At 43.6% G+C, this 22,958-nt stretch overlaps 2 protein-coding genes across 5 annotated transcripts in view; one reads left to right on the top strand and one right to left on the bottom strand.

Annotated features, from left to right (window-relative positions):
• tg (thyroglobulin) overlaps positions 1 to 22,958 on the top strand; it is a 532,338-nt gene that overhangs the window by 275,900 nt on the left and 233,480 nt on the right. The window lies entirely within an intron of this gene.
• sla1a (Src like adaptor 1a) overlaps positions 1 to 22,958 on the bottom strand; it is a 58,035-nt gene that overhangs the window by 8,009 nt on the left and 27,068 nt on the right. The window contains exons 2-7 of one of the 4 annotated variants that reach the window (XM_068031399.1): positions 20,161 to 20,254; positions 12,841 to 12,940; positions 9,148 to 9,234; positions 5,397 to 5,500; positions 1,299 to 1,448; positions 162 to 285 (exon numbers count right to left, since the gene is read on the bottom strand). In XM_068031399.1, coding sequence (XP_067887500.1) covers positions 162 to 285; positions 1,299 to 1,448; positions 5,397 to 5,500; positions 9,148 to 9,234; positions 12,841 to 12,940; positions 20,161 to 20,224 — 629 coding nt within the window. In that variant the 5' untranslated portion in view covers positions 20,225 to 20,254. The remainder of the gene's footprint in view (positions 1 to 161; positions 286 to 1,298; positions 1,449 to 5,396; positions 5,501 to 9,147; positions 9,235 to 12,840; positions 12,941 to 20,160; positions 20,255 to 22,958) is intronic. The other 3 variants (XM_068031400.1, XM_068031401.1, XM_068031402.1) reach the window with 3 other exon arrangements.

The raw sequence follows: 22,958 nt of genomic DNA, 5'->3' as shown, positions 1-22,958 counted from the left end.
GATGTCATGTTTGGTTTGATTTCAGGGGAGTTCCTTTTTAAAATGGGGCAATTGCAGTTAATGTAGTGATCTCTGTTAGAATAGAATATTTGGCCAAATGAATATCTGAGATTTCAGGCTTTCTGCTGAAGAGATGCTATAGAATATTTTAGTCCGATTACCTTCTCACATTCCTCCAGCTGAACTGGTTGCGACGTAGGATAACAGGCTGCTCAGGAAGATGTTCGATGCTGCGCTGAGCTAGGCAAGGATGGGTCAGCAAACAGCACAGACCATCTGCTACTTCTGAAATAAGAGACATTTGGTGGATCAGTTCTGAAGTGTCTGTAATAATGATTGGTAATTTTAATCCAAATTTATAACAGGCTAATGAATATAATGAGACAATAAGACTTTGTGCCAGGACCCATAATAATATGGCCTCAACGGTCCTCGGTCAACTGCTGATGTAAATGTGGTGGAATAGAAAGCACTACCATCTGCTTCTGACTCTTCCAATGTATCCAGGGTCAGGGTAGCATCATCTCATCTTCAGAGGGCTCCTGTATCGGTATGGGTGCACGCCGAGTGCCCCCTGGGATGAGGGAGGCAGAAAATGCAGCACTAGCAGGTTGTTTGTAGGTCAGCAGGTGCCACCGATTTAGAAGTTTCTTTTTAGCTTTTGACCAATTGGCCCTCTTGATAATGGATCCTATATTACTTTCTAAACCAGCAGTGTCCAGGCGTTCAGGCCAGGGGTCCACCTTTAAGCTTATCTGTATCCCAGATTCTTCTGGGTCCAGATTGCTGAACAGAAGGGAGGAGGCACCCTAAGAAATTCCTGGTGTGGGTAAGCTCCTTGCTTGGCCCCACCACCTCTGATATCACAGACCATGTTGGGGCAGACAGAAGTTCCATCCTGTGCAAGTTGGCACCCAGCAGTCTCCTAGACAGAGAGCTGTCATGACTGAGTCCTGCCTAAATCTCCGCTGGCCCAAATATCTGCTCATCCTGAATGTGTCCTCAATCTTATGGAACAATCAGAGATTTTTGGAGCCAATGTTTCCAAAGAAAGGAAGTCCAATTCCTTAATTTTTCTATTTAGTCTGAGGATATTTTAGTACCTTTGCGTGACACCTACCGAAAAATGTATTAAAATGGAGAAGAGATGTTTATCTCTGGCCTGATTTTGAAACCTGGCCCAGAGTAATTTTGGAATGGCAGTGGGCTAACCCACCTCTATCATGCAGTGAATTAAATTTCAAAGCTGCATCTCTAGATCTTTGGAGAGGTGTAATGGTAGTTATTGTGATACTAACCGCAATAGTGGTTTACCAGATCTTCTAAACACTGGAAGGTGAGGCGTTCTTGGATATAATACCACATATTGGGCAAACGGAATATCCGATAGTGCTTCACTAATCTCTGAGATATATCACTGTAGTGCCTGACAGATAGGCAATATGTACCTGCAAAACATGCACACAAACACCAAATAATTTGCAACGTTTACATATCCGTTTAAGCCATGTTAAATATAAAGTCATAATGCCACTTGTATACGTATTCATCATACAAGAGTTTCAAGACATTCACATATACATAGGCAGTTAACAGATGTGAAAGTGCAGTTAGAGAAACTGTATGTGAAGTTTGAAATTCCTTCTTAGCCAATGGGTGCATGTCTAACCAAGGGAGAAGAAGCAGAATTGGGACATAGTGTTGCCGGGATGAGAGGCCAAGAGGTGACTCTAAGTTTGCTGAGATTTTTAAATGGTGTTTCCTCTTCTTGCCCATCTTTTCCTGAAGGCTAAGGAGTAACTATTGTAAGTGAGCCTGAAGATTGAGGCCCTGAATTTCTGTAGTGGATATCCCAATCCACTACACTAGCTTCAATAGGAGATTGGCAGAACCTCTGGAGAAACAGCATTGCTGGCCATTTTCAGCCCTCTATACTATTTCTGCTGATCTCCTGCTGTGGTTATGGCAGCAGAAAGTTTCCCACCCCCTTGAAATTTTGAGTCTGAGTATGAGCAGGGTATTTGACCACAGGGGTCATCGCACTTACAGTCAATGTGTTCTTATCTGGGAGATGAAAGTTCTGCTGTCAATAATTCTTCAATAAAGTTAAATTGGCATTGCTACAAATTGGGAAATCATACCAGCCTTTTCAGTAAAACTAAAGGCGAAGGAATTACATCCACACTAGTGCATTTTGCTATGAGGATGATTCCCCCTGTCCTTCTTTCATTCTCTATCCCATTGACGCCAGCCACAATGCCCAGGTGGAGAACAGCTATCTGACCACAAACCAGGAACTGAAACTAGGATCTTCTTGATCTGTATGGCTCAGGATGCAATTAGAAAGTATGTTTATTAACTTAATCATGGTGGTGACAATGTGTGGACACTCAGACATAAACCATAAAAGATAAATGAATCGACCTTGGCTGAAAACAAATGCATGCAGTGAATGTTAGTGCAGAATTATTAAGAACTGAAACGATCTGAAGGTTTTTAGGAAGGAGGCACTTGGATTTGTATCATCCTAAATATTATCAAAACATTTTGAATAGTGAATTACTTTTGGCTTGCAATACCTGGTGTTATGTAAGCAGAACTAGTAGGGCATTATATACAAACAATATCCTGCAAACATAGAATCATTTACAGCATGGAAGGAGGCGACTCGGCCCATCGAGTCCATGCCAGCTCTCCACTGAACAATCCAGTCAGTCCCACTGTCCCGCTCGATCGCCGTAGCCCTGCAAGTTTATTTCCTTCAAGTGTTTATCCAATTTCCTTTTGAAATCAATGACTGACACAGCTTTCACCACCCTTGTGGGCAGCGAGTTCCAGGTCATTACCACTCGTTGAGTAAGAAAGTTCTTTCTCACATTCTGCCATTCTCACATTCGACAGCACCTTCCAAACTCGCAACCTCTACCACCTAGAAGGCCAAGGGCAGCAGATACATGTGAACACCACCACCTGCAAGTTCCCCTCCAGGCTATACACCATCTTCACTTGGAACTATATTGCCGCTCCTTCACTGTCGCTGGGTCAAAATCCTGGAACTCCCTCCCTATCAGCACTGTGGATGTACCTACCTGACACAGACTGCAGCGGTTCAAGAAGGTGGCTCACCACCATCTTCTCATGGGCATTTAGGAATGGGCAATGAATGATGGCCTAGCCAGCGACGCCCACATCCCTGAACATATAAGAAAAAAGTCAGGCTGGAGACAAGAGAGAGCAGCATGAAGGATACTAGCTTAGGAAGCTTGATGAGAGAGTATATAGTATTATGTAAATAATAAACAGTTCTTAGTTGACCTTATCCTGAGTCTGAGATTTTCTCCAGAATGTCGCTGTTACGCTACTAAATACAACACACAACACCAGCCATAGAGCCATGATGACTACCTGAACCAACGGCAGGGACCCGTCCCGACACCAGTAAAATGCTGGCAGGGCAGGAAGTGGCTCTTAATTAGACTATTAATTGGTTTAATTGGCTACCTGCCCTCGGTCGGTGGGTGGCTGTGGCGCTACTGTTCCCAACATTCAGAATATCCCGTGGCAACAGGAAGACTTCAGGCCACACCTTCCCCCCCCCACCCTGCCACCATTTTACAACACCTCCAGCCTCCCAGCCTATCTTCAGAGGGATGGTAAAATCCAGCCCATTATCCTTGATCAATACTACTTCCCCACCTCCTCCATTTTTTTATGTTCCCTATCCCTCCTGAATACATTATAGCCAGGAATGTTTATTTCTCATTCCTGTCCATGCTTAAACCAGGTCTCCATTATAGCCACTATAGCATAACTCCAGGTGGCAACTTGTGTCTGCAGCTCATCAACCTTATTTGTAACACTCATTGCATTAACACACAGGCATTCCAACACAATGCTCGTCATCTTTTCTTTTTTCCTCCATCTAATTTCTGCTCCTTCTGTATTATTCCTTATTCTGTTACCCCTCCTAGTATTCTATGCACCTGGTCTCTCCTCTCTGTTGCTACATTTTGGCTCCCCTTCCTTCACCAAATGGGTTTAAACTCTCCCCCACAGCACAATTTAATATTTGACTTGTAGATAGATGATCTTGGGCTACTGTTGGAATATTGTGTGCAGTTTTAGGTAGGATACTAAAAGCAATGGAAAATTTGCAGCACAGACTCACTAGGGTTTTGCCAGGGATGTGGGCAGACATGCAACCCCACCGTCTCATAAGGCAAGCAACTCACCTCCTGACTCCCCAATGTTTGTCCACTATCTACAAGGCACAAGTCAGTAGTGTGATGGAATACTCTCCACTTGCCTGGATGGGTGCAGCTCCTACAACACTCAAGAAGCTTGACACCATCCAGGACAAAGCAGCCTATTTGATTAGCACCCCATTCACTCCCTCCACCACCGATGCACAGTGCCAGCAGTGTGTACCATCCACAAGATGCACTACAGCAATGCACCAAGGCTCCTTAGACAGCACCTTCCAAACCTGTGACCTCCACCACCTAGAAGAGTTAGGATAGCAGATGCATGGAAGCACAACCACCTGCAAGTTCCCCTCCAAGCCACACACCATCCTGACTTGGAACTATATTGCCATTCCTTCATTATCACTGGGTCAAAATCCTGGAATTCCCTTCCTAACAGCACTGTGGGTCTACCTACCCCACGTGGACTGCAGCAGTTCAAGAAGGCAGCTCACCACCACCTTCTCAAAGCCAATTAGGGATGGGTAATAAATGCTGATTGAGCCAGCGACGCCCACATCCCATGAACAAATAATAAAAAAAAATCAAGAGACAAACTTTCATAAATCGAGATATTTGATATAAAAATGCACAGAAGGACTGTTAAAAATCCTAAGTTTTCAGACTCCTCTCGCGAAATTGTGAGTGAGGCTGAATTTGACTATGAAATCACATTTCTCATGAGAAATTCACAAGAGTCGGCATGGATGTGCAGGGTTACAGTTATAGAGACAGTGGTTCTGCCTTATTTTTGCAGCAACAGAGAACGTTAAGGAGTGGCCTCTTAAGAGATATTCAAGAATATAAATTATAGCATTAATATTAATAAATTACTCTCACTGGTGAATAAGATGGCACAAACATAACATAATTAAAAGCTGATGGTTAAAAATATCTTTAGCCAGAGGATGGTTAAACTGTGGAATCATCTGCCACAAACCACAGTTGAAGCAGAATACATAAGCCCTTTCAAAGGTAATTAGTTAGTTACTTGAAAAGAATATTAAAAAAGCTTGAAGGAGAAAGCAGGAGAGTGGAATCAGATTAGGTGAAAAACACCAACACCAAAACAAATCTGAGGGTGAAATGGCTTAACTTTTAATGCTTTGGTACATATGTACTTCATGTGCAATAGGACAGGTATGAACCTACCTTTTTGGCTTTCGCTTTGCCGTATCAAGAAGGAGCCTCTTTTGTTGCCAGACAGCTGCAGCAACTCTTCCGCCTTCTGTCTCCCGATTCCTTCAAAGAGCCAACTGTGTATGGAAAATGGCACCAGTGATCATTCACCAGATAAATAAGACGGGGGAGGCATTTTTTTTCTTGATTTAGTCATCAATCTATAAAACTGGGTCATGAATGAATTACCTCTATTACATTTCTTAGAAAAATATTCTAAATGATGATTAGAAAGAACTTGCATTGATCAAGGCACCATACCACATCCTCAGACATCTTTGAAGTGCAGTCACTGTTGGTATGTAAGGAAATGCAGCAGCAAATTTACAGAAACAGCAAAGGAGATAAATAACTAATTTTGGGTTAATAGAGGAATGTTGGCCAGGAAACCTCCCTAATCTTCAGATCATGCTATGCAATCTTTTATATCATCTGAACAAGCAGGCAGGCCTCCGTTCAATTATTCATTTGAAAGGCAGAATTTCCAACAATGCAGCACCCCTTGAGGGAAATTTTAACTTCTACTGGTGGACAAAATTCAGGTGATTGCACGTTTGCAGCCAACAATGCAGCTCATCCGATTTTATTTTCCATGAACTTCAACAATTTTGGATGAAAAGTGTGACCGAGAGATTCAAATAGTAATTCCCTGAAATCGGGTAATGACAGTCATGAAGGGAGAATTTGAAATTCTGGGTTTATAAGCATAGGCATGGAGTGTAAGAGTAAAGTAGCAATGAATTTATAGAAAACATCGAAGGCCTTGGGGTGGTGAACGTGGATCCGGGCCTGGTGGTGGGGATGGAGGGGTGTGGTTTGGGGCCTGGTCGGTGGAGGAGGGATAGGGCCCTGATCGTGTGGGGGGAAATCAAAGGCATTAGGGGACCACAGGGTGGATTGGGGCCTGGTGGTAGGGGGGCTCAGCACCTGGTTGTGGGGGGAAGGGAAGGTTAGAGGACTCGGGGGGTGGGGAGGAGGGTCGTTGTCAGGAGGGCCCAATCACAGAGCCTCCTCAGACAAGCACCTGGATCCAAGAGGTAAGTGTAAAGGGACTTATTACCTGAATCCAACAAGTCCTCACTTATTCCTGAATCCACCAGTTGAGGAAGCTGCTGGGTTCCCTGATGCTAAGGAAACCTGGCCAACAGCAGTTAAATTTCAAAAGTAGAACAAGAATAAGGCTGGGAGCCTCACTACCATATTTAAAATTGCAACTCTGGAACTCCCTTCCTAACAGCACTGTGGGTGTACCTACCCCACATGGACTGCAGTGGTTTAAAAAGGCAGTTCACCACCACCTTCTCAAGGGCAATTAGGGATGGGCAATAAATGCTATCCTAGCCAGCGAGGCCCGCATTCCATGAAGAAATAAAAAAACCCCACCTCTTTAGGTCAGGTTAGTCGCCTACCTTCTAGCTGCACTTAAAGCTGAAAATGGGTCAGTTTCGGTCAGGAAACAGATTTCTGAGACTGTAGCCTCCCAACGGACCCAAAACACATCCTTTTTTTCAGTTAAAATTCAGCCCATTATGTTGTGAAGTATTTTGAGTCAGCCTGAGAAGAGGACAAGGCATTGTCCAAATGCAAGTTCTTTCTATTAGCTTATTTTTTTTGTGAAACTAGCTAGCACTTTCAACTTTGTTCCCTACCTGCTGTCCTTCTTTGTTTAATCTGACTAGATCACAAGAGGATGGGATGAAGAATTTCCTATCATCTACTTGATTTTGGTCTTCCAGAATACTAACATTTTTTGTTTCTCTTACATCATCGAGCTCAAATGAACCCAGCATCCTGGCTTCAACCACCCTTCCTGTTAATTTCTAAAAGTAGCTGAACCATTAACCTATCTTTCTTTATTAGATGCTTTCTGATTTGCTGTAAACTTCTAGTATTGTTTTAAATTATGAAAAGATCTCCTATGATTTTGGTAACTATTGCAAAAGATGTCAAGGCCTCAAAAAGGGTGCTGGGGAGATTTACTGGTAATATACAGGGGGTGAGGGAAATCAGTTATGTGGAGAGACTAGAGAAACTAGGATTGTTCTCAGTAGAGATTTAATAGAGCTGTTCAAAATTATGATAGCTCAAAACTATTAAAATAGAGATAAAAGCAAAATACTGCGGATGCTGGAAATCTGAAACTAAAACAAGAAATGCTGGAATCACTCAGCAGGTCTGGCAGCATCTGTGGAAAGAGAAGCAGAGTTAACGTTTCGGGTCAGTGACCCTTCTTCGGAACTGACAAATATTAGAAAAGTCACAGATTATAAGCAAGTGAGGTGGGGGTGGGGCAAGAGATAACAAAGGAGGTCTAGATTGGACCAGGCCACATAGCTGACCAAAAGGTCACGAAGCAAAGGCAAACAATATGTTAATGGTATGTTGAAAGACAAAGCATTAGTACAGATTAGGTGTAAATACACTGAATATTGAACAGCAGCAAGTGCAAACCTGAAAAAAAACCTGAAAAAAACAGTGGGTAAGCAAACTGAACAAACTAAGATGAAATGAAATAAATGCAAAAAAAGATAGTAAAAAATGTAAAAAAGAATGTAAAAAAAAGGAAGAAAAAATAACAAAAAATGAAAGTAAAATGGGGGGCTGTCATGCTCTGAAATTATTGAACTCAATGTTCAGTCCGGCAGGCTGTAGTGTGCCTAATCGGTAGATGAGATGCTGTTCCTCGAGCTTGCGTTGATGTTCACTGGAACACTGCAGCAATCCCAGGACAGAGATGTGAGCATCATTTCAACACTCCCCCTTGCTCTCATGCTCACATCTCTGTCCTGGGATTGCTGCAGTGTTCCAGTGAACATCAACGCAAGTTCGAGGAACAGCAGTTTCTTTTTACCCCTAATTGTTCCTCTTCTTCATTATGGAAAGTGCTGACTTATATTGGGTGTTGGGATATAGTACCATGGGAGCCATCAGTGCTTGGTTCTTCAGACAAGTGATAATCCTTCGTAGATGGGCCTAGGTAATGAGTGTTAGGGTATTTGACATGGAGGTGCATCCCAGCTGAGCTTGAATAATCTGTCCTCACCAAGTGTACCCCTATAATGCACTTTCCACTAAGGGATACTTGTTAGTATTCAAGAGAAAAAATCTTTGATATTTTTCCCCCTCTTTAGCCCCAAGGGTGCTGAGACCAATTTTAGCATCCTGCTTGAAATCAATTAACACATGACAGACCATGGAATCGGGCACATCGGGGGATGAAACTGAGTGGAAGTGGCATCAGATGATGAGAGATCCATTTTCCAAAATAGCTTAATTTCCTGACTCAATGTGGCGCTGAGATGCCTTCCTGGCCTCACTGCTCCTTATCTTTGTAACCTCCTCCATGCCTACAACCCTCCAAGGTCTTTACGCTCCTCCAATTCTGGCCTCTTGAGTATCCCCGATTTTCATCGCTCTGCCATTGGCGGCCGTGCCTTCAGCTGCCTAGGCCCTAAGCTCCTGAATTTCCTTCCAAAACCTCTCTGCCTCTCTACCTCTGTCTCCTCCTTTAAGAAGCTTCTGAAAATCTACCTCTTTGGCCCAGCTTGCTGGTCACCCATTCTATTGGCTGCTTATGTGGCTCGGTATCAAATTTTGTTTGATGATGCTTCTGCGAAGCGCCTTGGGATGTTTTACTACAACAAAAGCATGACATAAATTCAAGTAGTTATTGGGGGAGGAAAATGCAAGTCAAGTAAAGATGAACCGCATCTAATTAACATACCCATGGTAAACCCGAGCAACACAGGCACGTGGGATGTAGTTCTCACGTTCAGCAATGATGGACCTCACTCTCCACCAATCCCCTTCTCTGGAAAAAAAAAGCATGATATGAGTGGAGTATCCACTATGTGAAGGAAAAAAGTCTTTGGCACGTTGTTCAATGATATAGTGTCAATCTTGGCTCAGTGGTAACACTTTCACCTCTAATTCAGAACATCCTGAATTCTAAGTCCCATTTTGGAGGCTTGTGCACATAATCTAAGCAATACTGAGGGAGTGGTACATTGTCGCGAGTACCAGCTTTTTGCATGAGATGCAAACGTATAAAATTGATGGGCGGGAAAAGACTGTCAAGCCTGGAGGAGCAGCATTAGGCACCCAGTTATGCAATCTCCTGAGAAGTTTAAAAAAAAATTTTTAAAGGCAATCGAGTTTACAAAAATTTGAGAATTTTGTTTCCTGATTGAAACTTATCCAGTAGACCATATATGTACCTGTACCCTGTCTGTACCACCTGATATTTGGAACAAGATGTTAAACACAGGTATAGCCAGCCTGTAAAAAGGCCTTTTATGTTATTTGAAGAACAGCACGACAGTTCTCCCAGTATCCCAGCCAAGATTTATCTCTCAACTAACACCACGGAAACGGATTATCTCATATATTCCATTGCTGTCTGTGAGACCCTGAAGAATCAACTCATGGGAGTCCCTTCCTAGATGGAGAAAGCTCATTCAGGAAGGCATCGTCCACCTCGAGGGTCTCCATCGGGAATGTGCAGAGGCAAAGTTGAGGCATCAAGGAACCGCACAAACCTCCAAACCACTCATCTACCTGACCCTTCAAGCACCACCTGCCCCTCATGTGGCAGATCACGCAGTGAACTTATCAACCATCTCAGAAACTACTGAACCAGCGTAGAAGTAAGTCCACTTGTCTAAGAAGAGGTTGTTTTCTTTATTGGCTGTCAGTTGCCTGTAACATTGGCTACTCTTCAAAAGTATTTCATTGGCCGTGAAATTCTTTGGGACATCTTGAGGAAATGAAAGATGCTATATAAATTCAAGTAACTTTTTTAATGTAGACAGTAATGGAGCCCTGGGTTTGAGTTACAAGACTGAAATCTAATCAAAAGCTTCAGATTTTGTCATTATCAAAACAATGAATCTTGAGGAATCTTTAATTATCATAAGAAACGATGGTCCAGAATTTCCTGGAAAGTTTGTGTGATTACAGCAAAAGAGCAAAGTCGTGCCAGTTTTTCCCAAGGAAACTTGCACATAACTGATCTACACCACTAATAAGATTCATGCTCTGAAAACTTTTGGATTGGACTTCTTTTTAACCTCAATAAAGCAATCCTGAACAGGGAATGATGACTAAATTGATTGTGAACAAATGCCCTTACCTTGGTTGAGTAGTGTTCCCTTAACTTTGCATTCCCACTGTCTACAGCGGCATTCTTCTGACAGCAAGATGAGCCCGAGAGCCATAGCTCAGAAGGGTCTGAGCAGAAGGTTCATCGTAATTATTTTGGCCATTCTACTTGTTGCCAATTGTATGTCTTCTAAACCCTTTTAACAATTGACATTTTGACTTCTCTACACTACTAATACCAATTAATTCAGATCTCCAAAGCACCTTTTCATTTCAAATCAAGGAAGTATTTAACAAAACATTTTAAGCAAAGATAATATTAACATTCTGAATAAGGATGGGAAACAGCATACATAGGAGCAGGATTAAGCCACTGAGCTTCTCAAGCCTGTTCCCCCATTTAATTGATCATGGCGGAACTATTCTTTAGCATAAGCCCATCTCCTCATTTCTTGGCTACATATGTCAGGAATTTCCTCAGGTGAGTTCTCCCTATTGGCTGCCGTAACTGTGGAGGAAGATCACCAGAAGCACCACTCACATGATTATTTAAGAGTTTCCACCAATCTAACACTCAAGTTATGGTAACCAATCAGAAGAAGCTCCAAAGTAATTTCTACCAATATTTTCAACTACCTCTGCTGCACATGCCTTAGAGATTTATTTATTTATATTTATTTATTTCGAGATACAGCGCTGAAACAGGCCCTTTGGCCCACCGACTCTGTGCTGACCAACAACCACCATTTATACTAATCCTATATTAATCCTATATTCCCTACCACATTCCCACCATACTCCTACCACCTACCTATACTAGGGGCAATTTACAATGGCCAATTTATCTATTAACCTGCAAGTCTTTGGCTGTGGGAGGAAACCGGAACACCCGGTGAAAACCCACGCGGTCATAGGGAGAACTTGCAAACTCCGCACAGGCAGTACCCAGAACTGAACCTGGGTCGCTGGAGTTATGAGGCTGCGGTGCTAACCACTGTGCCACTGTGCTGCCCATTAACCCCAGCTGATTTGATTTCAATGTGTAAATAAGGAAGAGGTTGATTAGGCCTTTGCCTTCTTTGAATAATGGGTCAAAAATGATGGGCTGAATTTTATGCAGCCAGTGGGAGTCCCAATGCTGGGCCAAAAAGATGAGGGGAACCTTCACCTTGGCTGTATAGGGGACCCCTGGCTGCATTTCACAGAGCTCGGGCAATTAACTACGTGACACCATTGTCCCCTCCTTAAAGGCCGCCTCCAAGAGTGCCATCAGGAGCAGTGGCCATTGCTGGAACAACAGTCACCGGACCAGGAGCAGCCATTGAACCCTGGACTGCAGTTAAGTGGGACGGGTTCGCCGGGGCCAGTCAGGCAGGCCCCAGTGAGGAGTCGGAGGGGGGCGCGGAGTGTAGGTTGTTGAGGAGAGGGAGGTGGGCCTCAGATTGTCCAGGCAGGCAGGTCTGCCCGCAACCCACCAGCCCAGGCGGCCTCAACACATGGTGGAGGGCCCCACTGCCACTGCTTTTTTAATTGGCCTCGAGGGCTTCAATTGGCCTCTGGGCGGGAAGACCTTCCTTGACTTTCCCACCCCAGACTAAATTCAAAGGTGTTGGGAAGGCAGAGGGCACTGTCCCTCCACCACCCTGCCTGTCCCTAGAGGGCTCATGAAATTCAACCTGATCTTTCACTAAATTTAACCCTCAGTTTGCTGAGAAAATAAGTGGTTCACATTGAAATTACAGCTACTTTTATAACTTGAACTGCAATGGTACAGAAATTTTTTTATTCAATGCTCTGCATGTTTTACAGAATGAATAGCTGGGAGTGATCTTGAAGGCTTTAAAATTAGTGGAAAGGCTCAAATGATGATTAACACTGTCTTTTATTTTGATCAGTAATGGCCAGAAACCCACTACCACATTTAAGACTGTCCAAATTAATTTGCGGAGCTGACTGATCTTAGCTGGGGTGGCAGAAGAGGTACTGTAATTGGCTTCTGTGTATCTAACTAAAATGAGGGGGGAAAGAAATCAAGCCGTTTTCAACCTTGATAACTATCTAATAAACACTACGAGAAAGTAACTGTGTGTGTGCATATGTTTGTATGCATCTGTATGTATGTCCTTGTGTGAGCTTACATGAGCACATGAACACTGAATGAGAGCAACACTGGACAAGACTTCAATTACCCCTCCGTCATGCTCAAATATGTTGCATGCACACTGTTTAGGCTCACTTGCATGATGTGGCAAAGTTCACTATTGAGGTCCTTCCCTGTATTCCTTGTTAAGTATTGTGTTGGTAGGATTTTACTTACTCTGCTATAATGCGCAGCTTCTCCCCCATCCTGAAGATCGGTTGGCTTATTGTTGCTGGTGGGTAGTCGTAGATTGTAACCAGCACATCATTGCCATCTGCTGTCAAAGGGGAAAATCTGGGTGAAATCTATGACAAACTTGTAGTTGAAAACATTTTTTAAAAAGAAAGATTTTCCATTTATATAGTGCCGTCTACAGAATTTCCCAAAGCACTTTACAGCCAATGAAGCAGTTTTTTTTTGAAGTGTAGTCACTGTTTTAACTTAGGAATTAGCTGATTTTTGCAAAGTAAGGTCTTTCAATCAGCAATTAGACAATGAATAGATAAAGATTTTGGTTAAGGGATAATTATTGTCCAGGATCTTTATGTCCAGCTGAGACAAGACCTTAGCCTAATATTTCATCTTAGAGATAGCAACTCTGTCAATGCAGTACTCCTTCATTGCTACATCTGAAATGCAAGGCTATTTTGTGTGCTCAAACTCAATTGTAGCCCCTGGAATTAAAGAGCAAGTGGCAGCATCGATACAACATTGGCTAAGGAACAGAAAACAGAGTAGTGGTAAAAAGTTGTTTTTCAGACTCAAGGGAAGCATACAGCGGTGTCCCCCAGGGGTCACTATTAGGGCCATTGCTCTTCTTGGTATACTTTCATGACCTGGGCTTGGGTATTCAGGGCATTATTTCAAAGCTTGCAGATGACCTGAAACTTGGAACTGTTGTAAATAGTCAAGAGGATACAAACAGACTTCAGGAGGATATGGACAAACTGGTGAAATGGGCAGACATCTGACAGCTGAAATTTAATGCATAGAAGTGTGAAGTGATTTATTTTGGAAGGAAGAATAAGAGAGGCAAAATAAACTGAATAGTACAATTCTACAGAAACCAAGAGACCTGGGGGTTTACGTACACAAATTTTAAGGTGGTAGGATAAGTTGATCAGGCTGTTAGAAAGCTTTATAAATAGAGACGTAGATTAAAAAAGCAAGGAAGGTTTGCCTAACCTTTATAAATCTCTGGTTAGGCCAGTTCTGGGTACAAAACTTCAGGAGGAACGTCAAAGCCTTGGAGAGGGTGTAGACGAGATTTACTAGAATGATACCAGGAATGAGGGACTTTGGTTAGAAACTGGGATTGTTCTCCTTAGAACAGAGAAGGTGAAAGGCAGATTTAATATATGTGTTCAAATTTATGGGTTTTGATGGAGTGAATAGGGAACTTCCAGTGGTAGAAGCGTTGGTAACCAGAGGACACAGACTTAAGCTAATTGCCAAAAGAACCAGAGGGGAGTACCAGAAAGGTAGTAGATTTTTTTTTATCCGTTCGGGATGTGGGCTCCTCCGGCTATGCCAGCACTTATTGTCCATTCCTGATTGCCCTTGAGAAGGTGGTAGTGAGCTGCCTCTTGAACCGCTGCACTCCTTGGAGTGTAAGTACACGCACAGTGCCGTTAGAAAGGGAGTTCCAGGATTTTGACCCAATGACAGTGAAGGAACGGCAATACAGTTACAAGTCAGGATGGTGTGTGGCTTGGAGGGAACTTGCAGGTGGTGATGTTTCCATGCATCGGCTGCCCTTGTCCTTCTAGGTGGTAGAGGTCATGGTTTGGAAGGTGCTGTCTCAGGAGCCTTGGTGAGTTGCTGCAGTGAATCTTGTAGATGGTACACACTGCTGCCACTGTGCGTCGGTGGTGGAGGGAGGGAATTTTGAAGGTGGTGGGTGGGGTGCCAATCAAGTGGGCTGCTTTGTCCTGGATGGCGTCAGGTTTCTTTAGTGTTGTTGAAACTGCACCCATTCAGGCAAGTGGAGAGTATTCCATCACACTCCTGACTTGTGCCTTTTAGATGATGGACAAGCATTGGGGAGTCAGGAGGTGAGTTACTCGCCGCAGAATTCCCAACATTGACCTGCTCTTGTAGCCACACAGCATTTATGTGGCTCTTCCATTCAGTTTCTGGTCAATGGTGACCCCCAGGATGTTGATAATGGGGGATTCAGCAATGGTAATGCCATTGAATGTCGAGGAGAGATGGTTAGATATTCTCCTGTTTGAAATGGTCATTGCCTGGCACTTGTGTAGTGTGAATGTTACTTGCCACTTGCCCAAGCCTGGATGTTGTCCAGGTTTTGCTGCATTTGGACATGGACTGTTTCAGTATCTGAGGAGTCACGAAAGGTGTTGAACATTGTGCAATCATTAGAGAACATCCCCACTTCTGACCTTATGATGGAGGGAAGGTCATTGATGAAGCAGCTGAAGATGGTTGGGCCTCGGCCACTATCCTGAGGAACTCCTGCAGTGATGTCCTGGAGCTGAGATTGACCTCCAGTAAGCACAACCATCATCCTTTGTGCTAGGTATGACTCCAACCAGCAGAGAGTTTTCCCCGTGAATCCCATTGACTCCAGTTTTGCTAGGGCTCCTTGATGCCATAGTCAGTCAAATGCTGCCTTGATGTCAAGGGTAGTCACTCTCACCTCACCTCTGGAGTTCAGCTCTTTTGTCCATGTTTGGACCAAGGCTGTAATGAGGTCAGGAGCTGGTGGAACCCAAACTGAGCATCAGTGAGCAGGTTATTGCTGAGCAAGTCTGCTTGAAAGCACTGTTGACGACCCCCTTCCATCACTTTACTGATGATGGGAGTAGACTGATCGGGAGGTAATTCGCCGGGTCAGATTTGTCCTGCTTTTTGTGCACAGAACATACCTGGGCAATTAATAACTTTCAAAAGGGAATTGGATGAATACTTGCAGGGGAAAAGAATGCAGGGCTTTGATGAAAGAGCAAGAGAGTGGAACTAATTGAATAGCTCTTTCAAAGAGCCAGCACAGGCCCAGTTGCCAAGTGGCCTCCTTCTGTGCTCTATGATTCTATAAGTAAAATCAGGAAGTACTTTTTCACATAAAGGATAAGTTTCTGGATTGGGAAACAAACCTACAAACATCTAACTCTCATTGAGAGTGCTACCACTAAGCCACGGCTGATACCGAAAATAGATGTAGAGAAACTATTTTCTCTGGTGCGAGAATGCTGAACAAGAGAGCATAGGGTTAAAATTAGAGTGATGCCATTTGGGAGTGATATCGTGAAACACTTTTACACATTCAGGGTAAAGAAAATTGTAATAAAAACAAGAAATGCTGGAAATACTCAGCAGGTTTGGCAGCATCTGTGGAGAGAGAAGCAGAGTTAACGTTTCAGGTCAGTGACCCTTCTTCAGAACTGCATCCGCATCCACCGTATTTTGCTTTTAGTCCTCCAAAAGACTATGGATGCTGAGTCAATATAAATGTTCAAGACTGAGTGTCTTGCTAGGCCCCCACCTGCCAAGAATGAGGCACATTAATTTTGCCATGAATATTGATTTTAAACTGTTACTGGAGTAAAGAAAGGACTTATTAAAGAGATCAGCCGTGGCTGGAAAGACATTTGCATATTAACAGACAGTGATTGGAAGGACAAAGGACCATTCCCTGACACATTCAACCCAAAATGGACTTTTGGTCACCAGGCATCGAAGGTCGGGGAGCCCGCATTCCAAGTTGACTGCTAAGATGGCCGAATACACAAATGGACATGGTCAAACCAGCTAGTCATATGACTAACCTTCTGGGTAACCTGGGTTTTTTGAATTTGTACAAACAGTTTGGGCAGAAAGCAGAATGCTCCTGGACTGAGAAGATCTCTCCTGGCTAGTTCACCACAACCTCTCCTGTCTGCCTGCTCCCATCTCTTTCTCACGGAACTCCAAATCTACTGAAGACACATGAACCCCAAGAGAGAAAGGTCTCCTACAGTGAACAAGGTTTAAGAAGAATACTGGGCCCCAACGAAAAGCAAGATCTACCTACAATCAAGAACTCTACAGTGAGCTCAAAAAACCATAACAAAAACTCTTCAGATATTGCCTCAAACTTGTCACTTTATTTTTCTTCTGCTCTTTTCTGTCTTTATTTGCATGTGTGTAGCGCGTATGCATGCTAGCGTGGGCGTGTCGTGTATCCGTAGGCGTCAACCGAATTAGAATTTAAGTTTAATAAATTTCAACTTTTCTTCTTTAAACCTAAGAAAGCCTGTTTGTGCTGGTTTCTTTGCCTTATAATTGAAAAGCAGAGAACAAGGATCCACCGAGGGGGAGCTAAAAAATTAAACCCTGTTACAGTAAAACCAGGTGAACGCTGAAAGGGCCCCCTGGATGCCTTTCTCACCTGGTCGTAACACTGAGATTAATAGATTTTTGTTCGGTGAGGCTACCAATGGGTCTTGATCAAAGGCAGAGCCAGCTGTGGTTCAGTTGGTAGCGCTCTAATCATTGTGTCAGAAGATCTGGGTTCAAGTCACATCCAGAGACTTCAGCACTAAAACTGAGGGAGTGCTGCACCATCAGAGGTAGCGTCTTTCATATTAGACATTAAACCAAGGTCCCATCTGCTTTCTAAGATGGACGTAAAAGATGCCATGGCACAATATCAAAGAAGAGCAGGGGAATTATTCCTAGTATCCTGGTGAATATTTATCACTCAATCAACGTCATAAAAGCAGATTACAAAAGCAAAATACTGCAGATGCTGGAAATCTGAAATAAATACAGAAAATATTCAGCAGGCCGGGCAGCATTTGTGGAGAGAGAAACAGAGTTAACGTTTCAGGTCGATGACCTTTCATCATAACTCAGACTTCCACTAGAACAAAAACAGATTATCTGACCATTATCAAATTGCTATTGTGGGACCTGGCTGTAGGCAAATTGACTACACTTCAAATATACTTAATTGGCCGTAGAACGTTTTGGGATGCCCTGAGGTTTTAAAAGACGCTATCAAAATTTAAGTGTTTCTTGTTTTCTGCTTAAAATAACAGCAACTTATATTTATATAGCACCTTATACATAAGAAAGCGTCCCAAGGTGTTTTACAGGAGCGTTATAAAACTAAGTTTGACACTGAGCCATAAAAGGAGATATTGGGTCAGATAACCAAAAGCTTGGTCAAAGAGGTAGGGTTTAAGTAACGTCTTAAAGGAGGAAAGCAAGTTAATGCCTCGATTAAAATATTGAACAAAGGAACTTAATGTTCCAGTGTTAAGTGCTGCTATGTCAAGCTTTGTAGTATGAAGAACCAAACTGCATCCTAACCAGTTGGTTACACACCATCACCTGATTGCGTACTGTCTCCTCACAGCCCCTACACCTCATGTATGCTCCAGATCTGGGATTTGAATGATGGTTTTGAGCTAATCCCAGAATCCTGGAGCATATTCCTGGAATGTTTCCAGAATCCCTGAGTGTAATCTTTGAATGTCCTGGTTCTTTTCAAAACAAAAATCAAACAAAAATGAAAACCTGTGATCCCCTTCCCTTCCCTCCTCTCTTTAACATTTTCCTTCCACAGTTTGCAATGTTTCGATTTTATTTCTTGTTTAATCCATGTAACATGCTGGGTTATCTTGTGCAGTATGTAAAATAGTTCTTGCTGTTTTGGGGGTTATCTCAAGGTTTCAGTGCGATTTGCAAGGGCTCAGCTGGGAGTTCTTTTCTCTGCCTGTAACAACAGATTATTAAGAGAAACATGAAGTGATACATTTTGGTAGGAAGAACATGGAGAGGCAATATTAAATAAAGGGTACAATTCTAAATGGGCTGCAGGAGCAGAGGGACCTGGGTGTATATGTGCATAAATCATTGAAAGTGGCAAAACAGGTGGAGAGAGTGGTTAATAAAGCATACAGTATCCTGGGCTTTATTAATAGGTGCACAGAGCACAAGAGCAAGGAGGTTATGTTGAACTTGTATAAGACACTAGTCCGGCCTCACCTGGAGTATTGCGTCCATTCTGGGCGTCACGCTTTAGGAAGGATGTGAAGGCGTTAGAGAGGGTGCAGAAAAGATTCACAAGAATGATTCCAGGGATGAGGAACTTCAGTAATGAAGATAGACTGGAGAAGTTGGGACTGTTTTCCTTGGAGAAAAGCTGAGAGGTGATTTGATAGAGGTATTCAAAATCATGAGGGGTCTGTACAGAGTAGATAGGGAGAAACTGTTCCCACTCGTGAAAGGATCGAGAACGAGAGAGTACAGATTTTAAAGTAATTGGTAAAAGAAGCAAAAGCGATATGAGGAAAAACTTCTTCATGCAGCGAGTGGTTAGGATCTGGAATGCATTGCCTGAGAGTTTGGTGGAGGCAGGTTCAGTTGAGGCATTCAAAAGGGAATTAGACAGTTATACGAAAAGAAGAATGTGCAGGGCTACGGGGAGTGGGCACTAGGTGACATGCTCATTAGGAGAGACAGTGAAGAATTGATGGGCCGAATAGCCTCCTTCTGTGCTGTAATAATTCTGTCATTCTGTGACCTCCCAAAGCAGCCATTAATTTAGTATTCAGAGAGCTCAGAACGTTCCTACAGGTCAGCAATGCCCGACAGTAGTGACAAATACAGCCAAAGGCCAGTGCAGCCATGTCTCCCTTTCCTATGTGAACTTGTGTCCTTGTGGGTCTGGGCCTTTATCCACATCCTGCTTGGCTTTGGAATGTTGCGAGAGCCTGGATTCAGCCCTGTTCTTTCCCCTTCTCTTACAGTCCAATAAGCGAAGGCATAGGAGTGTTGTTAGGAAGCAGGACTGTCTTATCAGCCCTAGAGTGTAATTAAAGTATCAGTCCTACTAGCCCATGATAGGAAACTGTAATTGGTTGCAGCATTGCCCAGGTTGGGGAGGGGATGAAAATCAGTCAGAGTACTCACCCCCGATGGCTATCTAGCTGTCTCTGCCAGAAATGGAAATATGTGGACTTTAGTTGAGAACGTGATTGGGCTTCTTCATGGTTAAATGACTTTGCTGGCACTCACTGTCAAAGTTCACTGCACAAATAAATGAGCAAAGAACTAGATGGTGCCTGAAGTCTGGGGAGCTATATCCCTCAAAGGGAAATCAAATGCTAGATAATCACCCTTTCGGGAAAGTGCCCTGGATGGCTTGGAATCTACTTTGAGTGGTATCTTTGAAGTCAAAAGTTCAATGTGCAGAAAATTGCCAATGCAGACATGTTTCCTATCATTCAATGGTGAAGCATTCCTGCAAGTGGCCAGTAAGTACAATGCTGCTTGGGAATGTGTCCCACAATGAATATTTAGTCACTTACAAAATTACCTTGGCCTCCAACAGCAACTTATATTTGTATAGCACCTTTAGCACAATAAAATGTCCCAAGGTGCTTCACAGGAACATTAGAAAACAAAATATGAGATTTCCAGGTATCCATTCATTTATTTTGCTCATCAGCATTCATTATCCAGCTATGGCATTGAGTCATATCTTACCTGTAAGGGGCTCCTGAAGTGCTGGTTCCTTCTCGCCAGGTGCAGACTTAAAGGTGTTCCCCATGACTTAATCCTCCGTATTTGTGTGTTAACACTAAGAGCAGAAAGACAGAAGATATTCTGACTGAGAAGCAAGAGTTCTACCAACTGAGTTAAGCTTGCACTTAACTGTACAGTCACATCTTCACATATTAATGAAACCAGGTTTGTGTACCTGCCTGTATGGTACAGGTACAAAATGCTTTGGAGCCTGAATGATGGAATGGCTCAGACACTGACCTTGGGATCACCCATGCTAATGAAAAAAAATAGCAGCATTGAAATTGCTGGACAGAGAAAGAATAAGGTCCATCGAGATCACCTTCTACCATTCTATAGTCATATGATACAACAGTACAACACAAAGGTTGGTGGAGTTGCGGACAGTGATGAGGATTGTCAGAGGATACAGCAGGATATAGATCGGTTGGAGACTTGGGCGGAGAAATGGCAGATGGAGTTTAATCCGGACAAATGTGAGGTAATGCATTTTGGAAGATCTAATGCAGGTGGGAAGTATACAGTAAATGGCAGAACCCTTAGGAGTATTGACAGGCAGAGAGATTTGGGTGTACAAGAACAAAGAAGAACAAAGAAAATTACAGCACAGGAACATGTCCTTCGGCCCTCCAAGCCTGCGCCGATCCAGATCCTCTATCTAAACATGTCGCCTATTTTCTCTTTGCTTCCTGCCCATTCATGTATCTGTCCAGATACATCTTAAAAGACGCTATCGTGCCCGCGTCTACCACCTCCGCTGGCAACGCGTTCCAGGCACCCACCACCCTCTGCGTAAAGAACTTTCCACAGGTCCACAGATCACTGAAAGTGGCAACGCAGGTGGATAAGGTAGTCAAGAAGGCATACGGCATGCTTGCCTTCATCGGTCGGGGCATAGAGTATAAAAATTGGCAAGTCATGCTGCAGCTGTACAGAACTTTAGTTAGGCCACACTTAGAATATTGCGTGCATTTCTGGTCGCCACACTACCAGAAGGACGTGGAGGCTTTGGAGAGGGTACAGATGAGGTTTACCAGGATGTTGCCTGGTGTGGAGGGCATTAGCTATGAGGAGAGGTTGGATAAACTCAGATTGTTTTCACTGGAACGACGGAGGTGGAGGGGTGACATGATAGAGGTTTACAAAGTTATGAGAGGCATGGACAGAGTGGATAGTCAGAAGCTTTTTCCCAGGGTGGAAGAGTCAGTTACTAGGGGACATAGGTTTAAGGTGAGAGGGGCAAAGTTTAGAGGGGAGTGCCTGAAACTTGCTGCCGGGGGAGGTGGTGGAAGCAGGTACGATAATGATGTTTAAGAGGCATCTTGACAAATACATAAATAGGATGGGAATAGAGGGATATGGTCCCCGGAAGTGCAGAAGGTTTTAGTTTAGGCAGGCATCAATGTCGGCGCAGGCTTGGAGGGCCGAATGGCCTGTTCCTGTGCTGTACTGTTCTTTGTTCTTTGTAATGGAGCTGGTGACTTATCATGGCAACCAATCTCGAATAATAAATCTACAACAGACCTAGACATGAGGCAAAGATATCCCCAATAGTGGAAAGCTTGGGAGCCATATGGTCAAAGCCCCCTTTTCCTCCTTAACATGCCACAGTTCCCGTGTTACTCATATAGTACATCCCAAAATATAGAAAGAAATAATGTGGGCATCACTGGCTAGGTCAGCATTTATTGCCCATCCCTAATTGCCCATGAGAAGGTGGTGGTGAGCTGCCTTCTTGAACCGCTGCTGTCCACATGGGGTAGGTGCAGCTTAAGTGCTGTTAGGAAGGGAGTTACAGGATTTTGACCCAGCCACAGTGAAGGAACAGTGATAAAGTTACAAGTCAAGATGGTGTGTGGCTTGGAGGGGAACCTGCAGGTGGTAGTGTTCCTATGCATCTGCTGTCTTGTCCTTCTAGGTGGTAGAGGTCGTGCGTTTGGAAGGTGCTGTCTAAGGAGCCTTGGTGCGTTGCTAGAGTGCATCTTGTAAATGGTACACACTGCTGCCACTGTGTGTTGTTGGTGGATGGGGTACCAATCAAGTGGGCTGCTTTTTGCTGGATGGTGTCGAGCTTCTTGAGTGTTGTTGGAGCTGCACCCATCCAGGCAAGTGGAGAGTACTCCATCACACTCCTGACTTGTGCCTTGTTATTAGTGGACAGACTTTGAAGAGTCAGGAGGTATGTTACGCGCCACAGGATTCCTAGCCTCTGACCTGCTCTTGTAGCCATGCTATTTATGTGGCTGATCCAGTTCAGTTTCTGGTCAATTATAACCCCCATGATGTTAATAGTGGGGGATTCAGGATCGTAATGCCATTGAATGTAAATGGGAAATGGTTAGATTCTCTCTCGTTGGAGATGGTCATTGCCTGGCACTTGTGTGGTGTGAATGTTACTTGCCACCTATCAGCCCAAGACTGGATATTGTCCAGGTCTTGCTGCATTTCTACACAGTCTGCTTCAGTCGTGAATGGTGCTGAAAATTGTGCAATCATCAGCGAACATCCTCACTTCTGACCTTATAATTGAAGGAAGGTCATTGATGAAGCAGCTGAAGATGGTTGGGCCTAGGACACTACCCAGAGGAACTCCTGCAGTGATGTCTTGGAGCTGAGATGATTGACCTCCAACAACCACAGCCATCTTCCTTTGCACTAGGTCCGATTCCAACCAGCAGAGAGTTTTTCCCCGATTCCCATTGACTCCAGTTTTGCAAGGGCTCCTTGATGTCATATTCTGTCAAATGCTGCCTTGATGT

This window comes from Heterodontus francisci, chromosome 5, assembly GCF_036365525.1.
Source record: "Heterodontus francisci isolate sHetFra1 chromosome 5, sHetFra1.hap1, whole genome shotgun sequence".
Taxonomy (NCBI): Eukaryota; Metazoa; Chordata; class Chondrichthyes; order Heterodontiformes; family Heterodontidae; genus Heterodontus; species Heterodontus francisci.
This window is presented reverse-complemented; position numbering and strand designations above follow the sequence as displayed.